This window comes from Naegleria lovaniensis (assembly GCF_003324165.1).
Source record: "Naegleria lovaniensis strain ATCC 30569 chromosome Unknown tig020, whole genome shotgun sequence".
NCBI classification, from domain to species: Eukaryota; Heterolobosea; class Eutetramitea; order Acrasida; family Naegleriidae; genus Naegleria; species Naegleria lovaniensis.
In genome coordinates, this window is record NW_025407842.1 from 527,957 (window position 1) to 555,356 (window position 27,400).

The 27,400-nt window shown below is 36.7% G+C and overlaps 16 protein-coding genes across 16 annotated transcripts; 12 read left to right on the top strand and 4 right to left on the bottom strand.

Moving 5' to 3' along the window:
- Positions 1-887: 887 nt before the first annotated feature.
- C9374_004335 (uncharacterized protein) lies at positions 888-1,948 on the top strand (the record flags this gene model as incomplete). The annotated part of the gene is made up of 2 exons (XM_044693963.1): positions 888-891; positions 963-1,948. 2 exons carry the CDS (start codon positions 888-890, stop codon positions 1,946-1,948), a joined length of 990 nt encoding a protein of 329 aa, XP_044549343.1.
- Positions 1,949-2,115: 167 nt separating this feature from the next.
- C9374_004336 (uncharacterized protein) lies at positions 2,116-3,330 on the bottom strand (the record flags this gene model as incomplete). The annotated part of the gene is made up of 2 exons (XM_044693964.1): positions 2,116-2,703; positions 2,887-3,330. The coding sequence occupies 2 exons, from the start codon at positions 3,328-3,330 to the stop codon at positions 2,116-2,118; spliced, it is 1,032 nt and encodes a 343-aa protein (XP_044549344.1).
- Positions 3,331-3,564: 234 nt separating this feature from the next.
- C9374_004337 (uncharacterized protein) lies at positions 3,565-4,350 on the top strand (the record flags this gene model as incomplete). The annotated part of the gene is made up of 3 exons (XM_044693965.1): positions 3,565-3,649; positions 3,751-3,846; positions 3,917-4,350. 3 exons carry the CDS (start codon positions 3,565-3,567, stop codon positions 4,348-4,350), a joined length of 615 nt encoding a protein of 204 aa, XP_044549345.1.
- Positions 4,351-4,502: 152 nt separating this feature from the next.
- On the top strand, positions 4,503-8,002 carry C9374_004338 (uncharacterized protein; the record flags this gene model as incomplete). Its single annotated transcript, XM_044693966.1, has 8 exons — positions 4,503-4,613; positions 4,667-4,834; positions 4,888-4,976; positions 5,027-5,217; positions 5,306-5,595; positions 5,666-6,283; positions 6,400-6,712; positions 6,795-8,002. 8 exons carry the CDS (start codon positions 4,503-4,505, stop codon positions 8,000-8,002), a joined length of 2,988 nt encoding a protein of 995 aa, XP_044549346.1.
- A 234-nt stretch (positions 8,003-8,236) lies between these two features.
- Positions 8,237-8,698, bottom strand: C9374_004339 (uncharacterized protein; the record flags this gene model as incomplete). The annotated part of the gene is made up of 1 exon (XM_044693967.1): positions 8,237-8,698. One exon carries the CDS (start codon positions 8,696-8,698, stop codon positions 8,237-8,239), a length of 462 nt encoding a protein of 153 aa, XP_044549347.1.
- A 99-nt stretch (positions 8,699-8,797) lies between these two features.
- C9374_004340 (uncharacterized protein) lies at positions 8,798-10,186 on the bottom strand (the record flags this gene model as incomplete). The annotated part of the gene is made up of 3 exons (XM_044693969.1): positions 8,798-9,018; positions 9,090-9,835; positions 9,984-10,186. 3 exons carry the CDS (start codon positions 10,184-10,186, stop codon positions 8,798-8,800), a joined length of 1,170 nt encoding a protein of 389 aa, XP_044549348.1.
- Positions 10,187-10,281: 95 nt separating this feature from the next.
- On the top strand, positions 10,282-11,391 carry C9374_004341 (uncharacterized protein; the record flags this gene model as incomplete). The annotated part of the gene is made up of 1 exon (XM_044693970.1): positions 10,282-11,391. One exon carries the CDS (start codon positions 10,282-10,284, stop codon positions 11,389-11,391), a length of 1,110 nt encoding a protein of 369 aa, XP_044549349.1.
- A 372-nt stretch (positions 11,392-11,763) lies between these two features.
- C9374_004342 (uncharacterized protein) lies at positions 11,764-13,143 on the top strand (the record flags this gene model as incomplete). The annotated part of the gene is made up of 1 exon (XM_044693971.1): positions 11,764-13,143. One exon carries the CDS (start codon positions 11,764-11,766, stop codon positions 13,141-13,143), a length of 1,380 nt encoding a protein of 459 aa, XP_044549350.1.
- Positions 13,144-13,207: 64 nt separating this feature from the next.
- C9374_004343 (uncharacterized protein) lies at positions 13,208-14,350 on the top strand (the record flags this gene model as incomplete). Its single annotated transcript, XM_044693972.1, has 4 exons — positions 13,208-13,275; positions 13,359-13,793; positions 13,883-14,162; positions 14,207-14,350. 4 exons carry the CDS (start codon positions 13,208-13,210, stop codon positions 14,348-14,350), a joined length of 927 nt encoding a protein of 308 aa, XP_044549351.1.
- Positions 14,351-14,421: 71 nt separating this feature from the next.
- C9374_004344 (uncharacterized protein) lies at positions 14,422-15,339 on the top strand (the record flags this gene model as incomplete). Its single annotated transcript, XM_044693973.1, has 1 exon — positions 14,422-15,339. One exon carries the CDS (start codon positions 14,422-14,424, stop codon positions 15,337-15,339), a length of 918 nt encoding a protein of 305 aa, XP_044549352.1.
- A 136-nt stretch (positions 15,340-15,475) lies between these two features.
- C9374_004345 (uncharacterized protein) lies at positions 15,476-16,411 on the top strand (the record flags this gene model as incomplete). Its single annotated transcript, XM_044693974.1, has 1 exon — positions 15,476-16,411. One exon carries the CDS (start codon positions 15,476-15,478, stop codon positions 16,409-16,411), a length of 936 nt encoding a protein of 311 aa, XP_044549353.1.
- Positions 16,412-16,545: 134 nt separating this feature from the next.
- Positions 16,546-20,001, top strand: C9374_004346 (uncharacterized protein; the record flags this gene model as incomplete). Its single annotated transcript, XM_044693975.1, has 2 exons — positions 16,546-18,579; positions 18,637-20,001. The coding sequence occupies 2 exons, from the start codon at positions 16,546-16,548 to the stop codon at positions 19,999-20,001; spliced, it is 3,399 nt and encodes a 1,132-aa protein (XP_044549354.1).
- Positions 20,002-20,128: 127 nt separating this feature from the next.
- On the top strand, positions 20,129-21,643 carry C9374_004347 (uncharacterized protein; the record flags this gene model as incomplete). The annotated part of the gene is made up of 2 exons (XM_044693976.1): positions 20,129-21,209; positions 21,273-21,643. The coding sequence occupies 2 exons, from the start codon at positions 20,129-20,131 to the stop codon at positions 21,641-21,643; spliced, it is 1,452 nt and encodes a 483-aa protein (XP_044549355.1).
- A 35-nt stretch (positions 21,644-21,678) lies between these two features.
- On the top strand, positions 21,679-22,245 carry C9374_004348 (uncharacterized protein; the record flags this gene model as incomplete). The annotated part of the gene is made up of 1 exon (XM_044693977.1): positions 21,679-22,245. The coding sequence occupies one exon, from the start codon at positions 21,679-21,681 to the stop codon at positions 22,243-22,245; it is 567 nt and encodes a 188-aa protein (XP_044549356.1).
- Positions 22,246-22,390: 145 nt separating this feature from the next.
- On the top strand, positions 22,391-24,802 carry C9374_004349 (uncharacterized protein; the record flags this gene model as incomplete). Its single annotated transcript, XM_044693978.1, has 3 exons — positions 22,391-23,047; positions 23,131-23,411; positions 23,635-24,802. 3 exons carry the CDS (start codon positions 22,391-22,393, stop codon positions 24,800-24,802), a joined length of 2,106 nt encoding a protein of 701 aa, XP_044549357.1.
- Positions 24,803-25,036: 234 nt separating this feature from the next.
- On the bottom strand, positions 25,037-26,572 carry C9374_004350 (uncharacterized protein; the record flags this gene model as incomplete). Its single annotated transcript, XM_044693980.1, has 2 exons — positions 25,037-25,966; positions 26,246-26,572. 2 exons carry the CDS (start codon positions 26,570-26,572, stop codon positions 25,037-25,039), a joined length of 1,257 nt encoding a protein of 418 aa, XP_044549358.1.
- Between the last annotated feature and the right edge of the window lie 828 nt (positions 26,573-27,400).

A 27,400-nucleotide genomic window follows, 5' to 3' on the forward strand; every position in this document is an offset into this window, starting at 1 on the left:
TTTTGGGCTGAACTTTGAAAGGGACTTGGAACACGATAGCATGAACCATGTTCAAAGTTGTCTCCTGATTAAAATTCAGCCTCAAAAAGCAAAATGGTGTCTATTGTGAAATGTCCTTAGACATGGGACGCATTACAGGACGCCTCTTCAATGTTTATATTCAAAGCAGATGTGAGTGTTTTCCATCTATTGACAATGCTTCTTTTGTGGCATTATACTCCCTCATCTTGGCATTTCGGTCATGTTCTGAAGTTTTTCATGATGGCTTCCTGTTCTTCTCTTTGTTTGTCTTCCATGAACTTTTTCATTTGTTGATCCAAAGAGTCACACGACCTGCTCATCCATTTCAAAAAATATAGCATTATCGGTAATTAATTTGGTTCATAACATGTGCTGGGGATTAATGTTCGCTTATTTTGGTGCTGTTGAGACTTTAAAGACACGGACATGATAAATCATTGAAGTTTGTTTGGTTTAATTTCTTGTGTTGAAAGGAGAAGCGTTGTTAACAATTTTCATGTTTTCTATTGAGGTCCATGTTTTTTATTTAATTCGGTTTTTTGAAAGGTTGTTGTTCGCTGTACTTTTGTTTCTTGCAAAATATTTTGACTTTAGGTTCCTGCCAACACTAAACCTTCAATTTGGCGCAAAAAATTCTTCAAAAAAAAATAAATTTACTAATTGCACATCATGTTCGTAACGGCATCGTCCCACAAGCCTTCCGCAACCTCGGTTTTGGAACAAAAACCTTTAATAACGATACCTCAACACTTGCATTCATCATCACGAAACACAACATCAGCATCGGACCCATTTCAAATCCCTTCTCTGGAACAAACTCACAGAATACATTTTCGTACAAAATCCAAACGGATTGCATAGATGAAATGTGTAAGTAGTGAAGACTTCTGAAATTTGTTAATTGTTGTGAAAATATTTAAAATGAATTTTGATTCCAAAAGTGGCTAAATATTTGGTTTTACAAGCAAAGAAACATCCTTCACTGGCTCCTGTTGTTTTTGATGTGTGGCAGGAAGCTGCTTCATCAAGTACTTCGTTACAGCGATTATCTCAACTTTATACTTTGGCGAAATATATTTGTGAAACATCTGTAAAATCAGGAGTCACTGCCTTAATTCAACAATTCGACATGAAGTTTCATGCAGTTGCTCGTAATCATCTTGAAACACGAACGAAAGATATTTCAACAGTCGTCATTGCCATTGATCAATATATTGCTCAGGGAATGAAACTTTTCAAATTGAGTCTGCAACAACAACAACAGCAAACTACTCAAAAAACACCATCAGTCCAAACACCTTCCACTTCTTCCACAACAATAATTTCGAATCATGTGAAAACAGAACCTTCGAAACTCTTCAAGCCAGTAACATCAAATCAAGCTGCCACTACTGTCGTCACACCAGTCAAGAGCGAAGTTAAACCAGCAGCAACACGTCTCGTTTCTACTCCGCCAACCACCTCCAATACTGCCACAAGAAAAGCATCTACCTCACCAAACACAGTACAAACTTTAGCTTCGCCATCAATGACAAGCACCACGACGCCCAAGCCAGAGAAAAATCCAACTTCAACTACGAACGACCACGCAACATCAAAACGAAAAAGATTCCTAAAAGAGCATAAGAATGCTCTGATTGAGTGGTTCAATCAACATCCGCAACATGCATCTGAATCGTTTTTTTACGATGACGACCTTGTGAACAAGTTTATTTCAGAGAACCAACATAGATTTTCTCTTCCATTAACTCCTCAAACATTGAAGAATAATAAGGACAGTCCTCACTTCAGGACATTTTTCCAAGCAAAATATTTAGGAGAACGCCTTGTCAAACAAGAACAAATGAAACAAAAAAATCCAGCCCAAAAGCGAGCGAATGAAGCATCGGGCGCTAGCAGCTTTGAACAACAAAAACGAAAAAAGTAAAAAGAATGTTAAGGAAAAAGATGAAAAACCAGACAGGTCAGCTCAATGTCATGCGTAATAAATGCTTAGTTGTTTGTTATTATTTTGTAAGTTGTTGTGTCTCATTTATTGAGCAATAATAAATTAGGTTATCGATTGTGAAAATTGGTAGGTATGCAACAAGTCACTTAAAACCTGTCTTTTGGAATATCCAAAAATTCTTTGACATTGTAGTACAATAACTTGTCTTTTTGTTCTTCCGAGAGTGTTGTTGATTCTTCCACAAGCTTTCCTGGGTGATGTTCACCAAGAGGGAAAGGATAGTCACTTCCTAACATCACTCTATTGTCTCCAAAAACTTTAACAAGTAAATTAAGAGCATCTTGATCGTGTGTAATTGTATCTGCCCATATTCTTCCCAAGAATTCTCTTGGATTTACCTTACAATCGACTTGACATAAGTCTGGTCTCACATTAAAGCCGTGTTCAATTCGTCCCACAGTGTAAGGGAAGGCTCCAGCACCGTGACTGAAACAAATCTTCAAGTTTGGAAGTCTCTCTAAAACACCTCCAAATATTAAACTGCACAATGCAAGAGTAGTTTCGGCTGGCATACCTACAAGCCATGGTAACCAATATTTCTTCATCAACTCTGAACCAATCATTTGCCATGGATGAATCATGATGGGACAGTTTAATTCAGCTGCTGTTTCAAAAATAGGGAACAGGGAAGGATCATCCAAACAATAGTTATTGATATGAGATCCAATTTGAATCTATAAATGTCAATAATTTTGTCACATCATGAAATGGTCAAATATTATTGTATGTTGTTGCGTGATATCAATAATAAAAGTGACAAGAATAATAGCAATAATAGATCGTCACAATTCATCATATACAATTATATTATTATCATAATCATCACAATTTGAATGAACCACTTGAAGATTACTTACTCCTGACAAGTGTAATTCTTCCATACATCGTCTAATTTCTTTACAAGCTAACTCTGGAGCTTGCATTGGAATTGTACCCAATCCTAAAAAGTAATCCTCATACTTGTTACACACATTGGCAATATCATCATTCAGATAAATAGATGTTTTTAAAGCATCATTTGGTTTTGCCCAATAATTAAACATCACAGGCACAGTACTCAATACTTGCGCAGTAACTCCGGTCTTCTTCATATCCTCCAACCGAGCTTCCATATCCCAACAATTTTGTTCAACGGCTCTAAAGAATTGTCCATCTTTCATCATGTTTGCTTTTCCTTTATTCACCGGATCATGTTCCAAAGTAACAAATCCTCCATATCCGAACTCTTCCTTCCAATCAGGTAGGTAGGAAGGTAAATAATGGACGTGCATATCAATTTTCTTTCCGTTAGAGGCTGGCATGATGATGGTGTTATTGTTGTTTGAATTTTTTTGTAATTTTCGTATCAGAAATAATAATAATCCTCTTGAGGTGGGTACTTTGCTAACCTTAACAATGGAGTCAACAGTAATGTTTTCGTTTGTTCATTCATTGAAAAGAAAAACTGATTCTTTCACTGTCGAGAATATTGTCCGCCTGCATAGAAATGAATTAATTTTGCAAAGATTTATTCCTCACGCAATCAAAGTTAAAAAATGTCTTCAGTATCATCATCATCATCGGAAGAGTTGTTTCGTTTCTCGATTGATCGAGGTGGAACTTTTACTGATATTTATGCAGGTAGGGTCGTTTTCATAATTGTTGTAATCCGATCAACAACATCATGGATTGGATGGAAATATTTTCGTTCAACAATTTTCAATCATGATGATTCATGTTAGAGGTACCAAGAACACCACATCATAATTTTCAACCCTTTTTTGTAATGAAATTGTTGAGCGAGGATCCTCAACATTATGATGATGCTCCAAGAGAAGGTATGATGAATTTCAATAATTATTGATCACATTATTCAAACAATATTTGCGAAAATGATAACAAATTTAGGAATTAAAAGAATAATGAATAAGGTGCTTGGATTAAATATGAAAGATGCCAAAGAAATTGATATTGACAAGATTGAGTATATTAGAATGGGTACTACGGTTGCAACGAATGCCTTGTTGGAAAGAAAAGGTTCAAAATGTGCTCTCATTACAACCAAAGGATTTCGTGACTTGTTGAAAATTGGAAATCAATCAAGACCTAAAATATTCGATTTAGTCATCCAAAAACCAGAGCTTCTCTATGACAGAATTATTGAAGTTGACGAGAGAGTTTGCCTTACAGAGCAGGTCTATGGTTCCTTCAAAAAATTCCAAACTCCTGAAGATGATGGATCCAACATTTCTGTAGAGGAATGGAAATCACAAAGGTTAAAACGTGGTATTTCAGGAGAGGAGATCTATATTAGAAAAACGTTGACAAGGAATTTGTGTTAAATGCATGCAAGGAGCTCCATCAATGCGGATTTAATAGTATTTCTGTTGTGCTGTTGCATTCGTATACATATCCTGAACACGAACTGGAAATTGCTTCTCTTGCAAAGGAGGCTGGAATTGAATACATTTCATTGTCACACCAAGTCATGCCGATGATACGGGCTGTTCCCAGAGGACAAACTGCGTGTGTGGATGCATATTTGAGCCCAATCATTAAGGAATATGTCAAAAAGTTTTGTGCAGGATTTTCTGATTATGACAAGGTAAGTTGGTTGTTCTAACAACCAAACAGTGGTTTTTTTAACTTTTACGAAAGCTGTTGAAACGTGTCACATTTATGCAATCCAATGGAGGGCTAACTCCAGCTGCTAATTTCAAAGGTTGTAACTCCATTTTGAGTGGCCCTGCAGGTGGTGTAGTAGGTTATGCTCAAACGTCCTACAATGCTGAAGATGGTATTCCAGTATTGGCATTGATATTGGAGGTACAAGCACAGACGTTAGTAGATTTGGAGGAACTTTTGATCACGTTTTTGAGACAGAGACAGCAGGTGTTACTATTCAAGCACCTCAATTAGATATTACAACAGTGGCTGCTGGTGGAGGTAGTAGATTGTTTTTCACAAAGTATGTATTATTATTTACGTGAATCTTGTTGACACATCCTGCACTCATAGAAGTGGAGTGTTTCAAGTGGGTCCAGAATCTGTGGGTGCAAATCCAGGACCTGTATGCTATCGAAAGCAAACACTACTTCCTCAAAAACGTCTCGCCATTACCGATGCTAATTTATTCTTGGGAAGATTAATGCCTGAGTTTTTCCCTAAAATTTTTGGTCCTCAAGAGAATGAACCTCTCGATTATGAAGGTAAGATTTGACAGTTTGTATAATTCCATGGATTTATTCACATGGATAACAAATCCCTTAATATTAATTTTTCACTCACATACAAAAGTCACTAAGAGAGCTTTTGAAGAACTGACCAATGAAGTGAATGAATTTGAGCTCAAAAGAAATGGAGATAAGGCTCAATTAAAAAGTCCTGAAGAAGTGGCCTATGGATTCATTCAAGTTGCCAATGAGTCCATGTCTCGTCCCATTCGATCCATTACAGTTGCGAAAGGTTACGATACACGCGAGCATATTCTTTGCTCGTTTGGTGGTGCAGGTGCTCAACATTGTCAAGCCATTGCTCGTAATTTGGGAATGAAAAAGGTATTTATTCCAAGACAGTCTGGTATTTTGGTAAGTTTAAAACGATGCATGGACATTTTGGGTTTGTTTAACTACAAGAATTATTTCTGAAATTCCGTAGAGTGCTTATGGCCTTGGACTTGCAGATGTTGTTTTTGATGAACAAGAGCCATGTGCAAAAGCATATGAAACAGAAAACTTTTCCTATTTTACAAAACGTTTGGAAGATCTCAGAATCAAAGTTGTTGATGATTTGAAACGTTCTGGTTTTGATGATTCTAACATCAAGACTACCTACTATCTCAATATGAAATATAAAGGTACGGACTACTCCATCATGACAACCGTTCCAGAAAAGTTAAAAAAGGAACATGATGGATTAGATGGGGATTATCTAGCAGAGTTTGAAAAGGCCTACAAGAGAGAATATGGATTTATTATTGCTGGTCGATCTGTCATTGTCGATGATATTCGAGTGGTTGGAATTGGATCAACACCTTCCATCAGCAAAATTGAAATTCCACAATCCACACAAAAACCTCAACCCATGACATTTACAAAAACGTATTTTGAAGAAGGATGGACTGAAACAGCCGTATATAACTTGGAAAATTTGGGTGCAGGAGATGAAATTCAAGGACCTGCCATCATTATTCATGAAACAACGACCATTCTAGTGGAACCTAACGGAACAGCCTCCATTACCAAATATGGAGATGTTGAAATAACTCTCTCTGAGGTACGAATTCAACAAGTCGATTTCAGTGAAATGGTTAAAGTTGACGCTGTGAGATTAAGTATTTTTAATCACCGATTTATGAGCATTGCAGAACAAATGGGTCGATCCCTTCAAAGAACTCCATTTCTACAAACATTAAGGAACGATTGGATTTTTCATGCGCCTTATTTTCTCCTGGTGGTGACTTAATTGCCAATGCTCCTCACTTGCCTGTTCATCTTGGATCCATGAGCGAGGCTGTAAAATTCCAAATCAAACATCTTGGCGACTCGTGGAAAGAAGGAGAAGTAATCATTGCCAATCATCCATGTGCTGGTGGTACACATTTGCCTGATATTACAGTCATTACACCAGTGTATTCGAATGGAAGAGTTGTTTTCTATGTTGCAAATAGAGGTCATCATGCTGATATTGGAAGTATTAGTCCAGGTAAGTATTTCACTCTCATTCTCTCATACAATTTTATTAATCATTTAAATATTGTCAACCATATCATCCTGTCTTGCACCAGGTTCCATGCCACCCTTCAGTAGACTTCTCTCAGAGGAAGGAATGGCCATTATTTCTCTTAAGATTGTTGAAGACGGCGTCTTCCAAGAAGAACGAATTACACAGCAATTACAAAAATCTGGAGCCAGATGTATTAAAGATAACATTGCCGATCTCAAAGCTCAAATCGCTGCCAATACGAAAGGTATTTCTCTACTCCAAGATTTAATTAATGAATATTCATTGGAAGTCGTACAGAGCTACATGCAACATGTTCAAGATAATGCTGAACTCGCTGTTCGAGAAATGCTTCAACAAGTATTTGATGATCATGCACAAAATTCCAATGAGGAATCTATTCGTGTATTATCCGAAGATTTTATGGATGATGGCTCTGTCATCAAGTTGAATTTAACAATTCGTAACCAACGACATGAACAATTCAAAAGTGACTTGTTGAGAAAGCTTCCTGTGGCAGAATTTGATTTTACTGGAACTTCAGAAATGGTGTTGGGTAATATCAATGCACCAAAAGCAATTACCACAAGTGCCATTCTCTATAGCTTGAGATGTCTCGTCAGACAAGATATTCCTCTCAATCAGGGATGTCTTGAACCTATTACCATCAAAATTGAAAAACATTCATTACTGGATATTGGTGAAGATGGAATTGTTGGAGTCGTGGCTGGTAATGTTTTAACCTCTCAGAGAATTACAGATATTATTCTTAAAGCTTTTTCTGCTGCTGCTTGCAGTCAAGGTTGTATGAATAATTTCACATTTGGAAATCAAACGTTTGGATACTATGAAACAATTGCTGGAGGAGCAGGTGCTGGACCATACTGGAACGGTTGTTCCGGTGTTCACACGCACATGACAAATACTCGTATTACTGATGTTGAGATTTTAGAGCGAAGATATCCTCTCGTTGTGAAACAGTTCAGCTTGCGACCAAATACGGGAGGACATGGAAAATTTAGAGGAGGGGATGGTGTGAATCGAGAATTTGAGTTTTTGGAACCTCTTCGTGTGGGAATTCTATCTGAAAGAAGAGTCTTTTCTCCAAGTGGTTTGTTGGGAGGTGAAAATGGTGCAAAAGGAAAGAACATTCTCGTTACAAAATCTGGTCTCGTCCACAATTTAGGAGGAAAGAACAGTTTTGACGTTCAGCCTCATGATCATGTGTTAATTCAAACACCTGGAGGTGGAGGTTTTGGAAAACAACATTAAGGTAACCTCTTTTTTTGTGTTTCATATGTTTGTTATTGAAGAAGTATTTTCTTAATTTATTTATTAGTCGATTGAAATAAATCATGCACTTGTTGATCACTTCTAAGGCGTTGTTGTCTTCACGACCCTAGTTGCCAAGATAAATTACCAATGTCTCTGTTATTCATTGGTGACGCTATGATGTGCATGTATGTAAAAATTCTTATGGATAAAAACGAATGTACATTTTGCTTTTTAGAACAATCCTTGAGTTTCGTGGAAAATTTTGACTCGATGAACATCCTTTTCTGTCAATCTCTTGTTTCTTCCCATGCATTTTCCTCGTCCTTGTTTAAGTGGTTTATTCTTGTTCTCTCGAATAATTCTTTCAATTCTTGCCTGTCGTCGCTGTTCCATTTTTCGTTTTTCAATTTTATTTTCTTCTTCCATTTCTGCTTTAATTTGTTGTTCAATTTGTTTCATTTCTTGAAGCTCCTTCTTCTTTTCCATTTGTTCCTCATAGGTTTCCTTTGCTCTTGTCTTTTTTACGGAGAATCTATCTTTTTGTTGTTTCCAAACTTTACCAGATTTATAGACTGTTTTAGATACTGGTACATAGGTTCCGGGAGTATATTTTGGTTTTTGAGCTGTTGTCGTCGTTTCCGATGTGGATGATGATACCGAGCTGGTGGTGTTGCGGCTTGCTTGTTCACTCATTTTTTTGAATTCAAAATCAAATAAAATTTTTTTGAATTCAAAATGTTTGGAGAATGAAACGATGATGTATCAAAAAACTCGAAAAGACATGCAAGCGTTTTAATAATCGACGAGTAGATCGTGTAAAAATTGTTTTCGAGCTTGATTCAAAACTTTGGTCTTTTTGGTGGCACTTTGAACGCCTCCTGCCTTCTTTCTCTTTTTAACATTTTTCTCTGCTTCGTCAATGGTGGCTTTTGCTTCAGGATTCAACATGGATTTTTCTGCTTTCTTCTCTTTCTTTTTCATCTTTTGAATTTCTGGTTTCTTTTCTTCTTTATCTACAACATCAGTCAGTGACATGTCAAACATTCCAATTGCATTGTAAAATCGAACATTTTCCAACGACAACTTGCCAGATATTTGGCATCTCTTGAAATGCTCATGTCAATAATTGGCTCATTTGTTTGATCTGTTAATCGATTACTCAATTTTGATTTTTTGGTATCTAATGAATAAATAACTCCGTCATCCGTTGCATAGGTCAGCATTCCATCTCTCACTTGAATCATACTCGATATCGACGTTGACAATGATTTGATATTTCTCTTTGGCTGGAACAATTTATCAGTATCAAATTCATAAATCACTCCAGACGCTCCTGCTGCATATAATAACTGTCCACTTTGCATCGTGGTCAAACTCACCAAATCATCATTCAATCCCTCTGTAACTGCTAATCCGCTAGGTTTACTCTTTTTCATATCTACCACTGAAATGCAACCATCGGCAGAGGCTGAATAAAGTAATCCAGTTTCTGGAGCATAATCAAAACAACTGATATAATCACCATGTTCAGTGTAGGCTTTAATGGCCTTTCGTTGTCGAATATCCCAAATTCTAACACAACCTTCATCATCTCCTGTAGCGATCCGATCATCATCAATCACAATGAGAGTGTTTATAGGTGAAGTATGAGCATCCTTAATGCTATATTTGAGGGCTCCTTTTTTGATATCGGTTACAGCAAGTTTCATATCGGAACCTGATGAGAACATGAGTTTGCCATCATCAGAGAAGAAGAGTTTACGGCAAGCTTCGGAATGATGGTTAAATGTAGCTACACATGTATTTTCAATGTCTATGGAATATTTGTAGCTATGATGAATTTAAATAATGATATAAATAATTGTGAATTTGTACAATTCCATTTGTTCCGAGTAACAAAATTGTGATGATGAATTTACAACCATAATTCACTAAGACCAATTCACGGGTACAGGAATATACGAGATTTGGGACTTACATTTTTGATTCTCCAGTCACTAATCCCATTGTTATTAAATCCAATTTTGGATGAAAATCAATTGAAAATACAGATTCCGATTCAATGATAGGCTTTGGAACATAAATCTTTTGATTCTTCTCATCATTCTTGACAATGAAATATTGTGGAAGCGAGTAGTCAATGTTATCCACAGAATCGGGAAGGTCCTCTTCTTTAATCATTTTTTTTGTTGAATTCAACTTTGAGCGAAGGTTTCATTTTTTGCATCTCTAATGACTTCCAGAGTTTGTAAGAAGTGGTTGGAAGAAAAAATATCATGATTTCATCTCATCAAGAAAAAGCTGGGTTCTTGTTAGTGACGGTTGAAGAAGAGAGCACTTCATCCAGTCTGAGCAATAGCACCAAAGCCTTCAGTAACAATGGCTCCACAACAAATACCAAAGAGCCACTTCATGAATACAAACATCATCACCGAAGAAGGAACTTTCGGATGATGGAATCCACCATAACGAATAAAACCAACAAGAGGCAACTCGCTGTGGAAGAAGGAGAAGAGATCCCAATTCTTCATCATCATCGGGCGAATTCATCCATCATCATGGATCCATCGTCAATGAAATTCCATGATGATGATCATCTCCAACATGAAGCAACAACAATTTCTGGCCGGCCACACAGAGAAGAGTTGAGCTTGCAAGCAACATTTCTCGGGAAGAGAAATTTAACGGAATTCAAAGCTGAAAATCATCAAGATCATCACGTTGTTACAGAAGAAATTGAGGATTGCCAAACACCATCTCCGCTTGTTTGGAATGACGAGCCAATGGATCATCCAGGCTCTTTTCCGCACCCTGTTCCTGATACTTACCAAGCTGAGCACGCTCTTGAGATTCCACCAAACGAACCTGCAAATCATGAACGTGAGATGGAGCATCAACCACTCGATCAATTACAACAACCACATCAAAACTTCTTTTGCCCACAAATTGTAGGATATGGCAACAATGGAACGTTATATGTACAGAGCCAACACACGGGAAGGCTAATTCCAGCAGTGTTGTCGCCCAAGAAAAAGAAGCCAAAAACCAAACATCCTTTGAATGCCGAGTTGATCAACACTAAAACCAATGTTGTGAGAATTAGAAAGAAGAAAGGACAAACTGTTGTGAATTGTGATGTCTATGTGGGCAATAAGTGTTTTCATGGAGGATGGAGATTGCAAGAATCGAAATGGGCCAATCCATTTGAAAAACTACCAAAATCTGAAAGCTTACAAAAGTACAGAGAGTATATCTTGAGTCAGCCCAAGTTGAAACGTGAATTGATTGAACTTAAAGGCAAAACTCTTGGTTGTTTTTGTGAACGGCATGAAAGACCTTGTCATGCAGATGTATTATGTGAATTAGTTGAGGAGCTCTATCCCTAAGTTGTACAACACATTGGACACCTAGGCCGTTTAATTTATTGTATTGGTAATAGTAAATATTCATTAATAAATACATACAATTTGTAAATCTGCACGGAAAGTAGTGAACTCAACGCTTTTAACTAAAATTTGCAGGCAGTCATTTTAATTTTGTGAAGAAAAAATGTCCAAACGAAATCAAACCGCTGCTGCCGACAGAGATGATGATGACCCTCTAGATACACCTAAAAGAAACAAGCTCTCTTCTACAATGATTGGAAAACTTGAAAATGAGATGATTATTGTTGCTGATTTTTCTTCATTTCTTCATGATGACAGAGAGCAGCTGGGAGATTGGAATTATTATTGAAACAGAAATTTGCATGGCAACAAATGGGAAAGAAGAAATGGCTTGAGAATAGAGAGTTGAAATATACAGATTTCTTCCCAGTGGAGTTTATGAATGATAAAGAATTTGTGTTTAATCACATTAAAAAGTACGGAAAGGGACTGAAATACGCATCATCAAATTTACGGTCAGACGTGTTGCGAGTGGTCTTACAAAGAAAACATGAATTAGTGTTTGCTAGTCATAGTATTCGAAGTGATAAAGAAGTGATATTGAAAGCCGTAAAAGAAAATGAAATGGCATGGGCATGCGCATCAATAATTCTTCGAAATGATAAGGAGTTTATATTGGAAGCAATTCGACTGAATGAAAATGTACTAAACTTTATTTCATATGAGTTGAAAAACGACAAAGAAGTTCTATTAGAAGCAATCAAACAAACCAAAAACGCGTTGAAAATTGTACCAAAACATTTACTCAAAGATCACAATTTCATGTTAACCGTTTTCAAAATAATATATCCAGAATTAGAATCCTTTGATTATTCAAACAAAGAAACCATGCTCAAGGCTGTTCAAGAGTTTGGATTTTTGCTTGAATTTGCATCTACTGATCTCAAGCGTGATCGAAATATTGTTTTAAACGCAGTCAGAAACTATGGATATTCACTTTGTTTTGCATCTGATGATTTGAAGAATGACAGAGAAATTGTGTTGGTAGCCCTTAAAAATTGTGGCACCGCATTGCAATTTGTTTCTGATGAATTGAGGAAGGATAGAGAGGTAGTATTAGAAGCAACAACCAAATTTGGATTTGCTCTTGAACATGCACCAGATGATATGAAAAATGACAAAGACATTGTACTAGTAGCTGTAAGACAACAAGGACTTGCCCTCAAACATGCATCTGCTGATTTGAAACGCGACAGAGAAGTTGTATTGACATCGGTAAGACAAAATGGCAGCGCTCTTGCATATGTGGATGACATTTTGAAACTTGATAAAGAAATTGTAATAGAAGCCCTCAAACAAGATGTAAATGCCGTACGATATGCTTCCCAGCAACTTTGGAACGACAAACATTTCTTGTTAGAAGTTATCAAGCTTGGATGTCAAAATTGTTTTAGATATGCACCCAAAGAATATACTCATGACAAGGAATTCGTGTTACAAGCAATCAAACACAATAGTCTTGGAGTAATAGGAGACAATTTTAGTTGTTCTGACAAGGAAATCATGTTGGAGGCAGTGAAGAATAATGGCTATGCATTATGTTATGCCAGTGAAGAGTTGCGACAAGATCCAGAACTTGTTTCAGCAGCTGTTAAATTTAATGGTTACGCTAAGAAGTATAGTGACGAATTATATCGAGAAAGAATGAAACATTGCTATTACGATGCTTATTTAGGGACAAACATGAAATGATGAAATGTTCACAGTTCATGTATGACCTAATCGAAGTTTTACAAATGAAGTTTAACATTAAAAAATGTCTGAAACTTGGTTTGACACTAATCTCGACGTTTGGATCAATGCCATCCAAGATCATACGTTCAAGTAAGTTCTTGTGTCGTTTTGATTCTGATCAATGCTTACTACGCAACAACGTCCACAATATCTGCTAATTATTGAATATCTAGAACTCGGATGGTTGCTCTCTCACACGATGAAATTTGTGCCATCATCAGTGAGAATGAGTATTTTACTTTGGAGGAGAATGAACAATTGAAACATTCGATCGGAATGGATTTGATGAACTTTGATGCAGAAAAAAAGAAGAATATTTTGAAACAATTAGAAGAGTCGATCGATCATGAAATTCAACAACTTGTGTCCAGTAATTCCTCCGATGAAGTATATTGTTTCATTAAATTATCATGCCGATCTCCAAAAGATGCATTCGCCGTTTGTGATAAGATGAAAGCCATCTTTGAAGAAAAGATCAATCAATTAATTCAAAAGAACTCTTCACAGAAACTTCCTTCAGAGAATGAGAGATTAATAGCAGTGAACGAAGCTTTTATTCAATCCATGAAAGTGAAAAGTTTTGCTGAGGAATTTTATTACTTTAAAAAGTCTGCTCGAGTGTTGGAAGATCTTATGCTTTATTTGGTTCAATCCAAAACACGAGAATCCAATTGGATCCTATTCAAATCATTATAAGAGAATGGGTCGAGATTCCTGTTGAACATGAATTTAGATCTTTTGTGAAAAATGGAAAACTGACAGCCATCTCTCAATATTTTGATACATGCTACTTTCCTGAACTCGTTCAGCACTCCTCTGAAATTAAGGAGAAATTAATTGAGTTTTTTAATACGAACATTTCTTGTGCGATACCGATTAAGGATTATATTTGTGACTTGGCCATTGCCAGAGATGGAAAAATTTATGTTGTGGAATTGAATCCATTTTCTTCTACAACTGATGCTTGTTTATTTAGTGTATGTAGTACTCATTATTCTGTTGCTTACTTATGTTCCAATAGTGGTCTAAGGATTCGTCTATTTTAAATGGAGTTCATTCACAAAGTGTCGAAATGAGAGTCAGAAAGAAGGAAGAAAAACATTTGAAACATGAAATTCTTTCGGTTTGGATTCCCTTTGTTGTCGTGGAAAATAGGAAAGAATAATATTTTCACAAATTGGCATCATAAAAAGCCACTGGCTGAGTTTAAATGTGGACGGAAATAGATAATAAAAAATGCCAAATCATCGGAACAACGATAACGCTTCATCCTCGCACTCACACCATTATTCCAACAAGACAGGAGGTGGCAGAAATACATATTCCAAAGGATTTTCCAACAAAAATAGTGGATCATCTTCATCATCCTATAAGAGAAAATACAATGAAAATTCCAAATATAGTTACATTCATCATCATCACGATGACAATGCTGAGAATTATCAAAAGAAAAGAAAACCAGAAAAGGCTCCTATAAAATGTAATAGCATTTCTCAGGCTTTTCCTAGATGCAATGATAAAAACATTGAATTGAACGACTTAAAATTTCATCTCGAAGACTTTATTCCCGAGGAAGCACAGTATGACCTGCTGGATTGGATCCTGCAAATTAGAGATGAATATTGCCCATTATTAAGCTATTCCGAATTGAGTAGGAGTAAAAACACTGTAATTGACGCCTTTGCTGGTGTTGGCTGTGCTTCTATTTCATTTGCTAGAACGAGTGGATTTGACAATATCGTAGCTGTTGAAAGCAGTATTGAGAGGTTTTCTGCGCTCAAACACAACGTCATGGATGAATTTCAACTTGAAAAATATGTAGAATTTGTCAATGCACATTTCTTGACCTGGATGAAAGAAAATTATAGTAATGTCAAGTACTTTAAATCTTGCGTGTTCATTGATTTGAATTTGTTTTCATTGGCTTTACCGACAACAAATGACAATTCTGAAAAAGAGTCTAATTTGGTTGAAGTACTCAAAGCACTACTGGAAGATCTTTCATGCCCACTCGTTGTAGTACGAGTAAAAAACGCTGAGGAAGGAAGTGTTCTTGCTGCTCTCGGCCATGTGAAAACAAGAAAAGTAATTCATAACAGGACTCTTCAAGATGGCTACGATTATGTAGCAGTATTACCACACTCGTGGTTATAACAGCGCTAAACTCGGAGCAACAAATGACCAACAAGCACGGACTGCCAACAGTATTTTCTCAACAACAATTTCACTATGTGTGGCATCAATCAAAAGGGATGTCAAGAAGCGAACTGAACAAATTTTGTGCAAACAAATGTTGAGAAAATGTTATGAACAGCAGGCCATCGTCAAGGAACAGATACAGAAATTTATTGACACTTCGTCCAATGACCAAGAAATTTATGACAAGTTGCATGACCTCTTCCAAAATAAGGTATTTAAATCTAGAGAATATTTGAAAGAAAATCCAGTGAACGTTACGAAAATGAGTACGGACAGAAGTACTGACACTTCATACAGAAGTAGCAATCGCTCTAGCAAAATTAAGGAGCTTATTCCAAAATCTTTGAAAGTCCGTAACATGCTTGACATTGGATGCTCTGAAGGATCAATCACGCAGGCTATTGGGCATGAACTTGGATTAACAAAAGAAAATATTCATGGTTGTGATGTGAGGGACATTGGAAAAACCTATACCAATGATTTTACTTTCCATCTTATAAGCGAGCAATCTAATCATCTACCTTTCGAAAACAATTCATTTTCACTTGTGACAGCACTCATGTCTTTTCATCACATCAAAAACGTGCAAGAAACAATCAAAGAGGTTTACAGAATTTTAGAGCCAGGAGGGGTTCTAATCATTCGAGAGCACGACTGTTCTCCTCCTGAAGTTTCTCTAACTCTCGATATCATGCATGGATTATATTCACTGGTTTGGAGTTCTCCTCGAGAGATGCCCAATTTTTGTTCTGAATACTTTGCCGAATATCGATCCAGCGATGAATGGACAGAGTTAATCACTGAGCCCATCGTTGTTGACCAAAAAGAAGACACAGAAACAATCGCTCAGAGTAGTACCACTGAGAAAAAACAAGGTTTCAAACTGGAATACTGTGAAGATTTATCGACATTCAGCGCACCAAAACAGTCAAACTCACGTTATGGAAGAAAAAACTATGAAGGTGAACCAGACATCAAAAATCCTTTTCGCTCCTACCATGCAGTGTACATTAAAGGAAAAGATTGAGCAAGCGTAATGAATGGCTGAAAGTTTGGTCGTCAGATCTTTGTTTCGCTCAACAATTCTCAGATCTCGTAGTTTTGGTGATTTTTGATGGACACAATTAACCTCATTCGCGTTTACGCCTCTATGCAAACAAAATGACACAACCATATCATGCTGTCGTATTCAGCAATAAGCGGCACAACATGACCTTGTTCACACTCTTATGCTTGCTCCTAATTGCTCTGGCACTATCATCCGGTATTGTTACCGTGCATGCTCTCCTTGGCAAGAAGGTCATTGACGACTTCAACCGAACAAGCATCTCACCATGGGGTTTCAGTAATGGTCCCGAATATCCAGGTGCCATTGGTTCTCTGACCCTCGCTCCGAATGGCTTTGCCAACACTCCAGCTGCTCTTCTTCGATACAATCTAACCAAAGGTTCCTACGTTGCTGCCCAACTCAAATTCAATCCACAGCTTCATTTCTCCATGATCGCATTCAAAGTCAAAACAAGTGACACAAATTCAGGACTATCCTTGAGACTTGTCGACAGTAGTGGTCAAACCTTTCAGTATGGACTTTTTGGAACCATTGAAACTTATAATGGTGAACGTGACGATGGTAGAGGCGATCAACATGGGTGGAGAGACATTGTACTTTCGACCTCAACAAAACCATCTTTTTATTTTGGAGGTCCAAATGATGGAGTCATGAAACTACCTTTCAAAGAGATGAGTATATTACTTTCAGTGGTCAATAGGAACGTTGCACCTGTTGGTTTTATCATGTTTGATGAAATTGTTGCCACTAATCAAACCAATATTGAGTTAAATTCTGAAGATTTTATTCCTAGTGCTTTTATACCAAAAGAATCTTTAGGGATTGACATTTTACCAAGATATGGTGTCTGTGTTCACTTTACCACAAGCCCCTTAACTTTTGACATTATCAAGAATGCAAGCTTAACATGGATACGAACTGATTTATTTTGGGGAACTGTTGAAACTGTGAAAGGTCAATACAATTTTGCAAAATACGATCCATATGTAGCCTTGATACGATCTCGAGGTTTAAAACTTCTATTTATTCTCACTTACGGAAATAGTTTGTATCAATCTGGAGCTCCTACTTCTCCAGAGGCCATTGAAGCTTTTGCCAATTACACACGAGCTTGTGTGAAACATTATGGAGGAAATGACATTATTTATGAAATTTACAATGAAGCCAATGGAAATGGTTTTACTGGAGAGCAATATGCAAATCTTTCAAAGGCAGCTATTGATGCTGCTCATCAAGTCGATCCCACCGTCTTAATCTCTACAAGTGGATTGGCAGGTGTTGATTTGAATTTTTTAAGGGCCTATCTATCGAAAGGAGGTGGATATGGAGCGAATGCTATTGGTCTTCATCCCTATTTCATTGGAAATACAGATGCCTCTTTTGGACGTTTGACAGAAGGAATGCGAAGATTTCGTGGAGTAATCAATGAGTTTGTGAATGAAACTTTGGGAATTGGAGGATCAAATAGTCCAATACCTTCTCATCAGGTCGATTTAACTTCAACGATTCCACCTGTTTGGGAAACTGAGTGGGGCCTTACGAGTACCGATTACGATTCTACTTCTAATGGTCACAATTACACAGCCTTGAAAATTCATGGAAACGCCGTCGTATCAAGATTTTTGGTGTCAACTGCTCTCGGTTTGCCACTCATCATGTACTACGACTTTAAGAATGATGGAAACAATCCAAGTGAACGAGAGCACAATTTTGGATTGCTTTTCAACAATGGCACCGATAAACCAGCCATGCGAGCACTTCGACAATTGACCAAATCGATTAAGGGACGGCTATTTGATGGCTTTTTGAGAACAGAGCATCCATTTGTGAATGCCATGAGATTTAAGGGAGAAAACGATTCACTAGTTATTGTTTGGCCTGTGGACTTTTATGGAAACACAAGTGTGAAAGCTGTCAATGCGTCTACAATTGTAAATGTATTTGGAGAAGCAATGACATTCAAGGGAAACGAGTTCAATGTGAACATGTATGATGGTCCTGTCTATTTAACATTTCCTGAATCAAAGCCAGTGAAACCCATTATTTCGTCCTCACCCATTCCATCAAAAACTGAACCTGCTAAATCGAGAAGTGAGAGAGCCAACGACGCTGTCCATATTGATTTGGTACATTACTGGTTGATGATTTGTGCATCAATTCTGTGTTTGTATTTCATTTAAAAGAATCGTTCAAAGTTGCATTTCAGACCTTGTTGTAATCAGCTCATCAAAAAAACACAAAAAAATGCCTTATCGAAATCCTTTGACGACCTTGCAAATTCAAATACCGAATACCAATGGTCGTTGTTGCGAGGAATTTATTCATACGGACTGGAATATCCAACTTTTGTACAACAATGTTTTTTATTTGGATCTGATGATGAGCAGGATGGATCACCTGCATATTCTCCGAGTAAGACAAATGATGGACAAGCCAAACGAAATTGGATGGTTCAAGGTTCCATTGGACATGGAAAAACCATCGCTTATATCATTGGATTGTTGATGAATTTTGATGAAGAGATGATTAAAAACTCATCGAGCGTTCTCGGAGTGATTTTATGTCCAACGGACCTGTTGGTCTTACAAGTGCAATCGGTTTTGAATTCCATTTCAGATTACATTAATGGATTCATGTCAAAAGCACTACTACGTCCCAATGGGGACATTAGGTCCTCAAGAATTGAAACGTTAGATCTGTCATCGCAACCTCATGTGATTGTTTCAACTTCATCCAATTTGTTGTATTATTCAAGTTGTTATGACCTGAGCAAATTGAAAGTATTGGTCATTGATGAAATGGATATCATGTTGGATTTTCAACATCCTTTTAATGCGTCAAGCATCATCAATGATGTGAATGATAAGATTTATTCTTCGCATAGAAAAAATATTAGAAAGATCTTTTCCAAAATTCCTTCGAATACTGACATTTTATGTTTTGGGTCTAATTTTCCTTCCGTGACATGCTATCAATACGAAGAACGATTGAGCAACTGTCACATGATACGGACGTCTGACCATATCGTTCACGATAATATTTCAGAAAGTTTTGAATATTGCCCTCGAGAAGGGCAAAAATTTCAGACACTGCTCAGGATAATCGCCACGGCTGACAATGAATATCATGCATGTATAATATTTTGTCAGGATGAAGCTTCTGTCCTCAAATTATTTCAAAAATTGAACTCTTCTCGTAAACACAAAGATGTTGCAAAACTAATCAATTTAGAAGCTCCAAACAGACCAGTTTTAGAGGCACAAAATAGAATATTGATTACCATCGATGAAGCATTTATTGGTATTGACATTCATAGAATCAACCTTGTGGTTCACTATGACATTGCCAGAGACGTTTCAACTTGCAAATTTCGAAGTGGTAGATGTGGCAGACTTGGTCGACCTGGCTATGCTTATTATTTACCAGCAACACCCGAAGAATTGGACTATGTGCATCATTATTTCCACAACTCTGCAAAATGTCCTTTTGCAAGACCAATGTTGTCCTCGAAACATTATCATGATTTGGACATTTCCTTCATGAATTAACATCTTCACTACGCTCTGAAAATTAGAACTTCCATTAAGCAGATCATGATCGTCGAGCTTCCACATCCATCCGTAATGTCAAATCCAATCAAAATCTCTCCCACTCTTACAAAAAAAAGTTCTCCACATGCTCTCTTTCGGAAATAGGTCATCATTATTGGCGTGTAACACACTCATCAAGCGTGTTGGAGTGTATCGATTCAGTCGTGGTGGTGATGCTGGCCATCATCAGACATCCTCATTGATTTTAAGTAATGGTTCGTGTACCTTTCGTAGACATTATTCAATCCCTACCTCTTCAACATCCACAGAACTGAATTCATTCTTGGATACGCTTTTCAAGAAAAAGAAGACCAACACCTCCTTTTTCTCTGATTTACTAGCTGTGGAGGATGACTCGGGTCACTCCTCAAATTGGACCTTAACTCAGAATGGATCATTGGCGTATAAATCCTCAGGAAGTGCGTTGGTTGATTTTTTCTACAAGTCTGTGGAAGGAATTTCACAACGTGGAATTCATCAGTTACTTTCCGAATCTTGGCAAGAAGATCCAACAAGAACATTGAAAGTCATATTCTTTATTTTGGACATCCGTCAGGGAAAGGGAGAAAAGAAGATATTCTATGAGTGTCAACGATGGCTTGCATTGCATCATCCTAAAACGTTCCTTGCCAATCTCAAGTTTATTTCGAAATTTGGATATTGGAAAGATTTGTTGAACTTGCTATCGTACATTCGATACGGTGGTTATGAAATGGATGAACGACCACGTTGGTTTCAAAGGCAACAGAATCATTTGTCAAGACTTCCGTCCGTGTTTGGCTTGAAACAATTTCTCAGATATCTAAAACGTTGTTCTTACAACAAGACTGAAGATAAGGATCACATATCTGAGGAATTGACAGAAATGGATATTCTGCGGCACATGAAAAACATCTCAGAAAGTCGTGAGCTTATGGAATTTTCTGCTCAAGAAAAGATCATTCTTCGACAAAGTTATCTGCAAGCACGTGAAATTATTGTCGATCTCTATGTCGACCAATTAAGGAAGGACAAAGAATACATGATTAAGAAGAGTCAAGCACAACCCTCACAACCCGTTGGTATTCATTCTCTTTGTGCCAAGTGGGCTCCATCGATTGGAAGATCAGCAGACAAACTATTAGATGGAATTGGTCTTGACATTGCTAAGAAATTATTCCCATTGGGTGAAGAATGAGGAATTCAACTCACTAAGAGACAACAGGGACTTGGAGATGCAAATTTCACAGACGAGCAAGTGTATGAATATTTAGCAAAAATCAAATACCAGAAAGAGTACTTGGCACCATTGAGAGCTGCTACTCCTGTGATTGAAACTTTCATGGCAGCAAAAAGATGGAGTGAAATTCCTTACCAAAGAGTTCCATCAGTATGCATGCACAGAAACAAGAAATTATTTATGCGTAGAGATTTGGAACGATTTTCTGAATTTTTAGGAAAAGTAGTGAAAGGAGAACAAAAGATTTCTGGAAAGGTTCTCTTTCCTCATCAAATTGTGGAAAATTTGATGGTTGAAAAAGATAAGAATGCTATTTTGACTCTAGAATTACAATGGAAGACCTTAGTTGAAAATACCGAACACAAGGAAACTTTGAGCTAGCAAATTGTCTTCCTATCTGTGACGTTTCAGGAAGTATGAACGGACAGCCTATGAACGTTGCCATGGCACTTAGCATTTTGATGTCTGAATTGAATGACAATCCATTTAAGGGACTGATTTGCACCTTCTCCGAAAAGCCAGAATTTGTGTCATTGAATCCAAAGGCTCCTCTTAGAGAACGACTTTTCACATTGTCTGCTGCCAACTGGTCCATGAATACCAATTATCAAAAAGTATTTGATTTAATCTTGGAGAAGGCAGTAAGCAACAATTTAGCCAAAGATCAAATGATTCGAAAGATGGTTGTTTTTTCAGACATGCAATTTGATGAATCTTGTGGCCGTACCAAAACAGATCATCAACTCATTCGTGAAAAATTTGAGCGTCATGGATATACTGTTCCAGAAATTGTTTATTGGAATTTGAATGGAACTTTTAACACCGTTCCAGTGACCAAGAATGAACAGGGTGTAGCCTTACTATCTGGATTCTCAGCTAGCCTATTAAGATTATTAACACAAACGAGTAGCTTCTCAGTAGAAGCACTGATTGATGCATCCATTCAGAAACCCAGATATGAATGTCTTGTTTTAGAAGATTAATGTATACTATCATTGATGAATCATAATGTTTCATACGAAACAACAATGAGGCAAGTCGAAGCGGATTTTTATTAAAACACCGCTTAGTACGAGCGCGCATTGATTTGGATTAACCATTTATTGACATGAGCAAAAAAAAATTTTCATGCCTCTCATTCTCATTGATTTTGTGTGCATGTTGACAGATTCACGCCGAAGTGATGATGATGATCATATTGATCAACTGGTTGAAAAATTGAGCCAAAAGATCATGTCAGGATCAAGAAGAATCGCAAATCCCTTCTCGCAAAGTTTTACACTTGTTCACACGATTGACAAGGTTACACATTCACCTGCCATGTCTTGTTCGACAGCTGTAACATTGTCAAATTTTGATGATGTCTATCTGAAACATCCTTCAGAAATTAGAATTTCATATCATCATTCTTGTATTATAATTTGTGACTCGGGAAATCATCGTTTATTATTTTTTGATTTGTCGTCAAAAAAGTTTATAACGACAATTTCCATGGAAGTGTATCATTTTTGCATTCAGGAGAATTATGATCATTTGAATCACGATGCTCTGTTAGTGATTTCATCTAAAATGTTTCAAAGTCATTGTTGTTTGAAATACGATTTACTTAATGTCATGAATCATTCTCACAGGATGGACACTGACATTGCCATTGACAAGAAAGTCATATGGAAATCACAAGCATTTCAGAATGTTACTGGAATATCCATTTCAAAGAAACATGTGTTCATCTCTGAATTTCTTTCCAAAAGCATTATTATTTTGGATTTGTCCTCGGGAAGATTAGTACATATGATTGACCTGTTGATTTTTGTCCTTATCGATCAGAATGGAACCATGTTGATGGATTTCTATATGTCCTTGAAAAGCGTGCAATGGAAAAGTCTTCCGAATGTCGTGTTGAAATATTTTCAACTAATGATTCCAACGCTTTATGGAAAAGTGTGAAAAGTTTTGGAGCAAACGAATTGAATTCACCAAAAGGAATATGTCTGGATAAGAGTAGAGGTCATATTCTCATTACAGATTCAGTGAGCTCACAATTTAATCGAATTCAAATCTTTAGAGATGAACAACGTGTAAAATCCTATTTCACGAATCGTTTGAAATGCAACGCGGGAATGTGTTTGAATGAATTCACTGGAGAGTTGTTGGTGTGCAATTCTAGAGACGTGTCGATCTTTAAATGATTGGTTCTTCTGAAATTCCAAGTTCCGTTGATTCGTTTTAGAATTTTGAAAATGCACTTTTGTAACTTTTATTAATCTTCAGGCCTGAAACAAGCGGGCAATTCAATTAAAAAAAAGAAGACTCACACACAACAATGAATGATTTATGTTCAATAGACACTTCGGAAGAGACATTCTCTGAAGAATTGATCTCGGAAAAGTCAAATGTCACAAATCCGAACGAGATTTTTATGCTCTCATTCCCAAATATCCAAGTGCTCAAGAAAAATCCAGTGGTGCAGGACATGCTATCAAATCTTCGAAACGATGGATTGCACATTCCACTTACGTCTATGCTCAAGAAAAAATTGATGGCTCTCAGTTGTCATTCATGCTCGTCAATGACACTGCCAACAACGATGACGCCATTTCCAATTCAGAAGGAAATAAGAAATTAATTTTTCGAACCAAGAAAGGTCCAATTTCCAATGACATTTGTTTTGAAAATGCCATCAAGGCCATTTCAGAAATTCAACATTTACTTTCTCCCAATTATGTCTATCGAGGTGAAACCATCACTCGTTACAGACATTGTCGTGTCATGTATGGCTTCATTCCTCCAAAATCATTTGTCTTGTTTGATGTTCAGAATGATAAGGGAAATTATTTACTTCCTGATGAAATTGAAATGGAAGCCAAACGATTGGGATTGATGTGTGCTCAAATTGTGTATCGTGGAGTGTTGGATTTTGAAAAGTTGAAATATTTGTGTAATAATACCAAGTCACAGTTGGGTGGTTATGCGATGGTTGAGGGTTTGGTTGTGAAACAATATTTGGATAAAACGACAGTTGACACTTTTTCTGAATCTGAATATACCAAGTCCAAGAGAAGTGAAGAAGATGAATTGGATGGCTGTGGTGATGTTCGAATGGTTTCATTCAAAATGGTTTCCAAGCGTTACAAGGAAACTAAAAAACCAAAACATCTCAAGGAAGAAAAGGATATTGACACCAAATTGAAAACTATTGCTCAAAGTGTCTGCACTCAATCGAGATGGGAAAAAGCCATGATTCGTTATCTTGAGGAAGGAGGTGACATCAATCATAGGGATTTGAGTGGTATTCTATGTTTGGAAATTAAGAAGGATATCATTAAGGAAGAACATGATTCCATTCAAATATTGTTGAAAGAGTGTGAAATGGAATGTACAGATGGTTTGGTAGATATTATTTTGGAATATGCAGTTGAAGGAGTGAAAGAGTGGGTTAAGGAGTATGTCAAGGAAATTGCATCGACCTTGATTCAAGACACGAATGCAAGTAATTCTGTTGAGGAGTTGTCTATAACATCTTCCAATCATGATGAATAAATTGTCAAATCATCTCGAATCTTTCAAAAGATAGGTTCTTGATGAACTCTTATTTGTCGTAATTTGTGAGTGCCAAAACAGCTTCTATAAAATCAAACACAACTTTCTCATCGAATGCAACTCCACTTGGTACGAAGGAACCTGTAAAGAATGCTCTATTTCCACCTTTGGAAGTTTTTACAAGTAGAATATTCTCATGTTGTCCATAAATGCAAGCAGGAATGACCTTATTATTCATACAGAGAGAGAACAAGCAGGATCGTCACTTGCAGACACGAGAAGAGTGGGGCTCAAGATATCATTTAAATGATGGTAACAACTCGCCGTGTCGTAATAATCATTTGGAATATCTTGAAGTTCTGGATTAATTTTGAGTGTGAAATTCGTGTCAAATTCTATAAAAGTTTTTGAGGCCATGAGTTCATCCAAGTTGAGAGAAGCATGTGGATGCTTCTGAAACACGCTCCAATTGTTTTTCACAATCTTTTTGAGCTGTTGAAGAATCATGTTGTGATACCTTGTCATTGGAGTTGTCATGCAATTTTTGATGTCGTATGGATTTGAAATGGAAATGCACATCGAGAAGTAATTTGATGAAGCAAGACCGGATACAGCACTTAATAGTAAATTTGCACCAAATCCCCATCCAACTCCTATAAATTGAGCACTAATTGAGTGCGAGTTTGAGTTATTTCCAATCCTGTACTTTTCTGCGAGTTGTTGAATGCAATATCTTAGATCTTGCTCATCTCCTAATAGCTTGAAATTGGAGCTAGTAGTTAATGGATAATTTTGAGATCTTCCCTCTCTACTATAAATGATTATTCGGTGAATAGAATCTTTTGTGGATGCTGCAAGCCTCAGAGAGTTTCTGTTTCCACATACACCATCAATAAAGGAATCTAAATAGCATGAATTTTCACCCAGGCATCCATCAATATCTGGAATCAATAGAAGTGTTGAAAATGTACTAGATGAAGCGTTTTTAGAGCTTGACTTCTGTAATACATCAAAGTAAAAGGTTTGTTCATTTCTAACAATGGTCACTTTGTCATATTTCCAACCTTCTTTCTCGTAATATTGAGAAATATTGTCACTTGTCAATTTTCCAAAACCTAACAGTCGTGTAAATCTATTCCCTTTCACAACCCTAGCCAGGAGCGACTGTGCAATTCCAGAAAATCCAAAAAACATTGGATACCTATAAAGTGACATTTCATTGAAAGCAGAAGGTCCCAAGAAAATGGTTGACAATGCCCAAGGTGTATTGTCAAGTCCATCTTGGCTTCTTGCACAATTTTCTTCTTTTCGAAATCGTCTTTGAAAACCTCAAATAGTTTTCACTTAATTTTGTGATAGCAGATCCATTCAGTGACGGAGAAAGTTTGCAAATTTCACTCAACTGAATATGATTTGTATTGTTTTGAAAGGTCGTTTCCGAACCTTCTTCATTTCGATTATTATTTTCTTCTTTTCATCGTCATAATACTCATCATCATTCTCTATAGATCGTTGATTTTCTGTATTTCCAAATTTTGAACTCATGTAAACTCTCACTTCATCAAACATTCCATTCACGTGTGCATAATAATAAATAAAAAGTATTAAACTCATCAAGAATGGAAAACTCATAAACATTTGTCGGAAGTAAATAGTATATGGAGAAGTATTTGCAGCAATGATTTGATCATAGATGGATTGAGTAGCTGTCGGAACAAAACTCAACGTTGGATGATGCGATGAGGCTTCATGGTCTTGATGAGAAGACATTTTTTTATTACAAGAAAAATTGAAGTTGACCGTTCATAAGATTATTGACATTTTAAGATTCGATCGTTTCGTTATCCAAGTCTTTGACAATGACCCTGCAACGTTGTTCTGTATCGTTCGATCCAAATTTACATTTCCATGAGCCTTTTTCAAACAAATACTAATCTGGAAATTAAAAAAAGGATCATCATGAATGAAAGAGACCATGAGTACGACATGATTTTCAAATTACAATGACAATTTCTGTTTGCAATAACATCTATTCGTTCCTGATTTTCTTTAGTTGAGTTTGAATTTGAAATTGAGGTTTCTTTCATGTTACTCTCCTTCTTCATTTCATTAGAAACAAAATCTTCTTCTTGTTGTGGTATTAATGGAGAAGAATCCTCATAATATGTTTATAATTTTTGGGAAAGACATAAAACTCAAGTTGTGAATAATCTATGGTATTCCACTTGGAGTTTTGATGGTTTGAAGGCGATGGAACACTTCTTTGTGAATGTCTTGATGGGATCATTCGTTCGTTGTTGGAAAACATTTTTCAGATGTTTTTTCTTCATGATTTTGAAGCAAGAACGGTCGCATTATTGAGAAACTCCACATTGTTATTCATGTCAGAGCAACCGGTGAATGGTGTTCTTAACAGTTCTTGTTGCTGCATGTTGTTACGATTGATTTAGGAAGCTCAGTATCGACAATAATGAACAGAATTGATTAATTTAGAAGTGACAAGGTTCTTTGCGTGCGCTTTTTTATAAAACTGGATTTTGGTTGATGATGTCCATTACCATTGGATTATGTTGTTTCCATGATCCTTTTTCTGAGAAA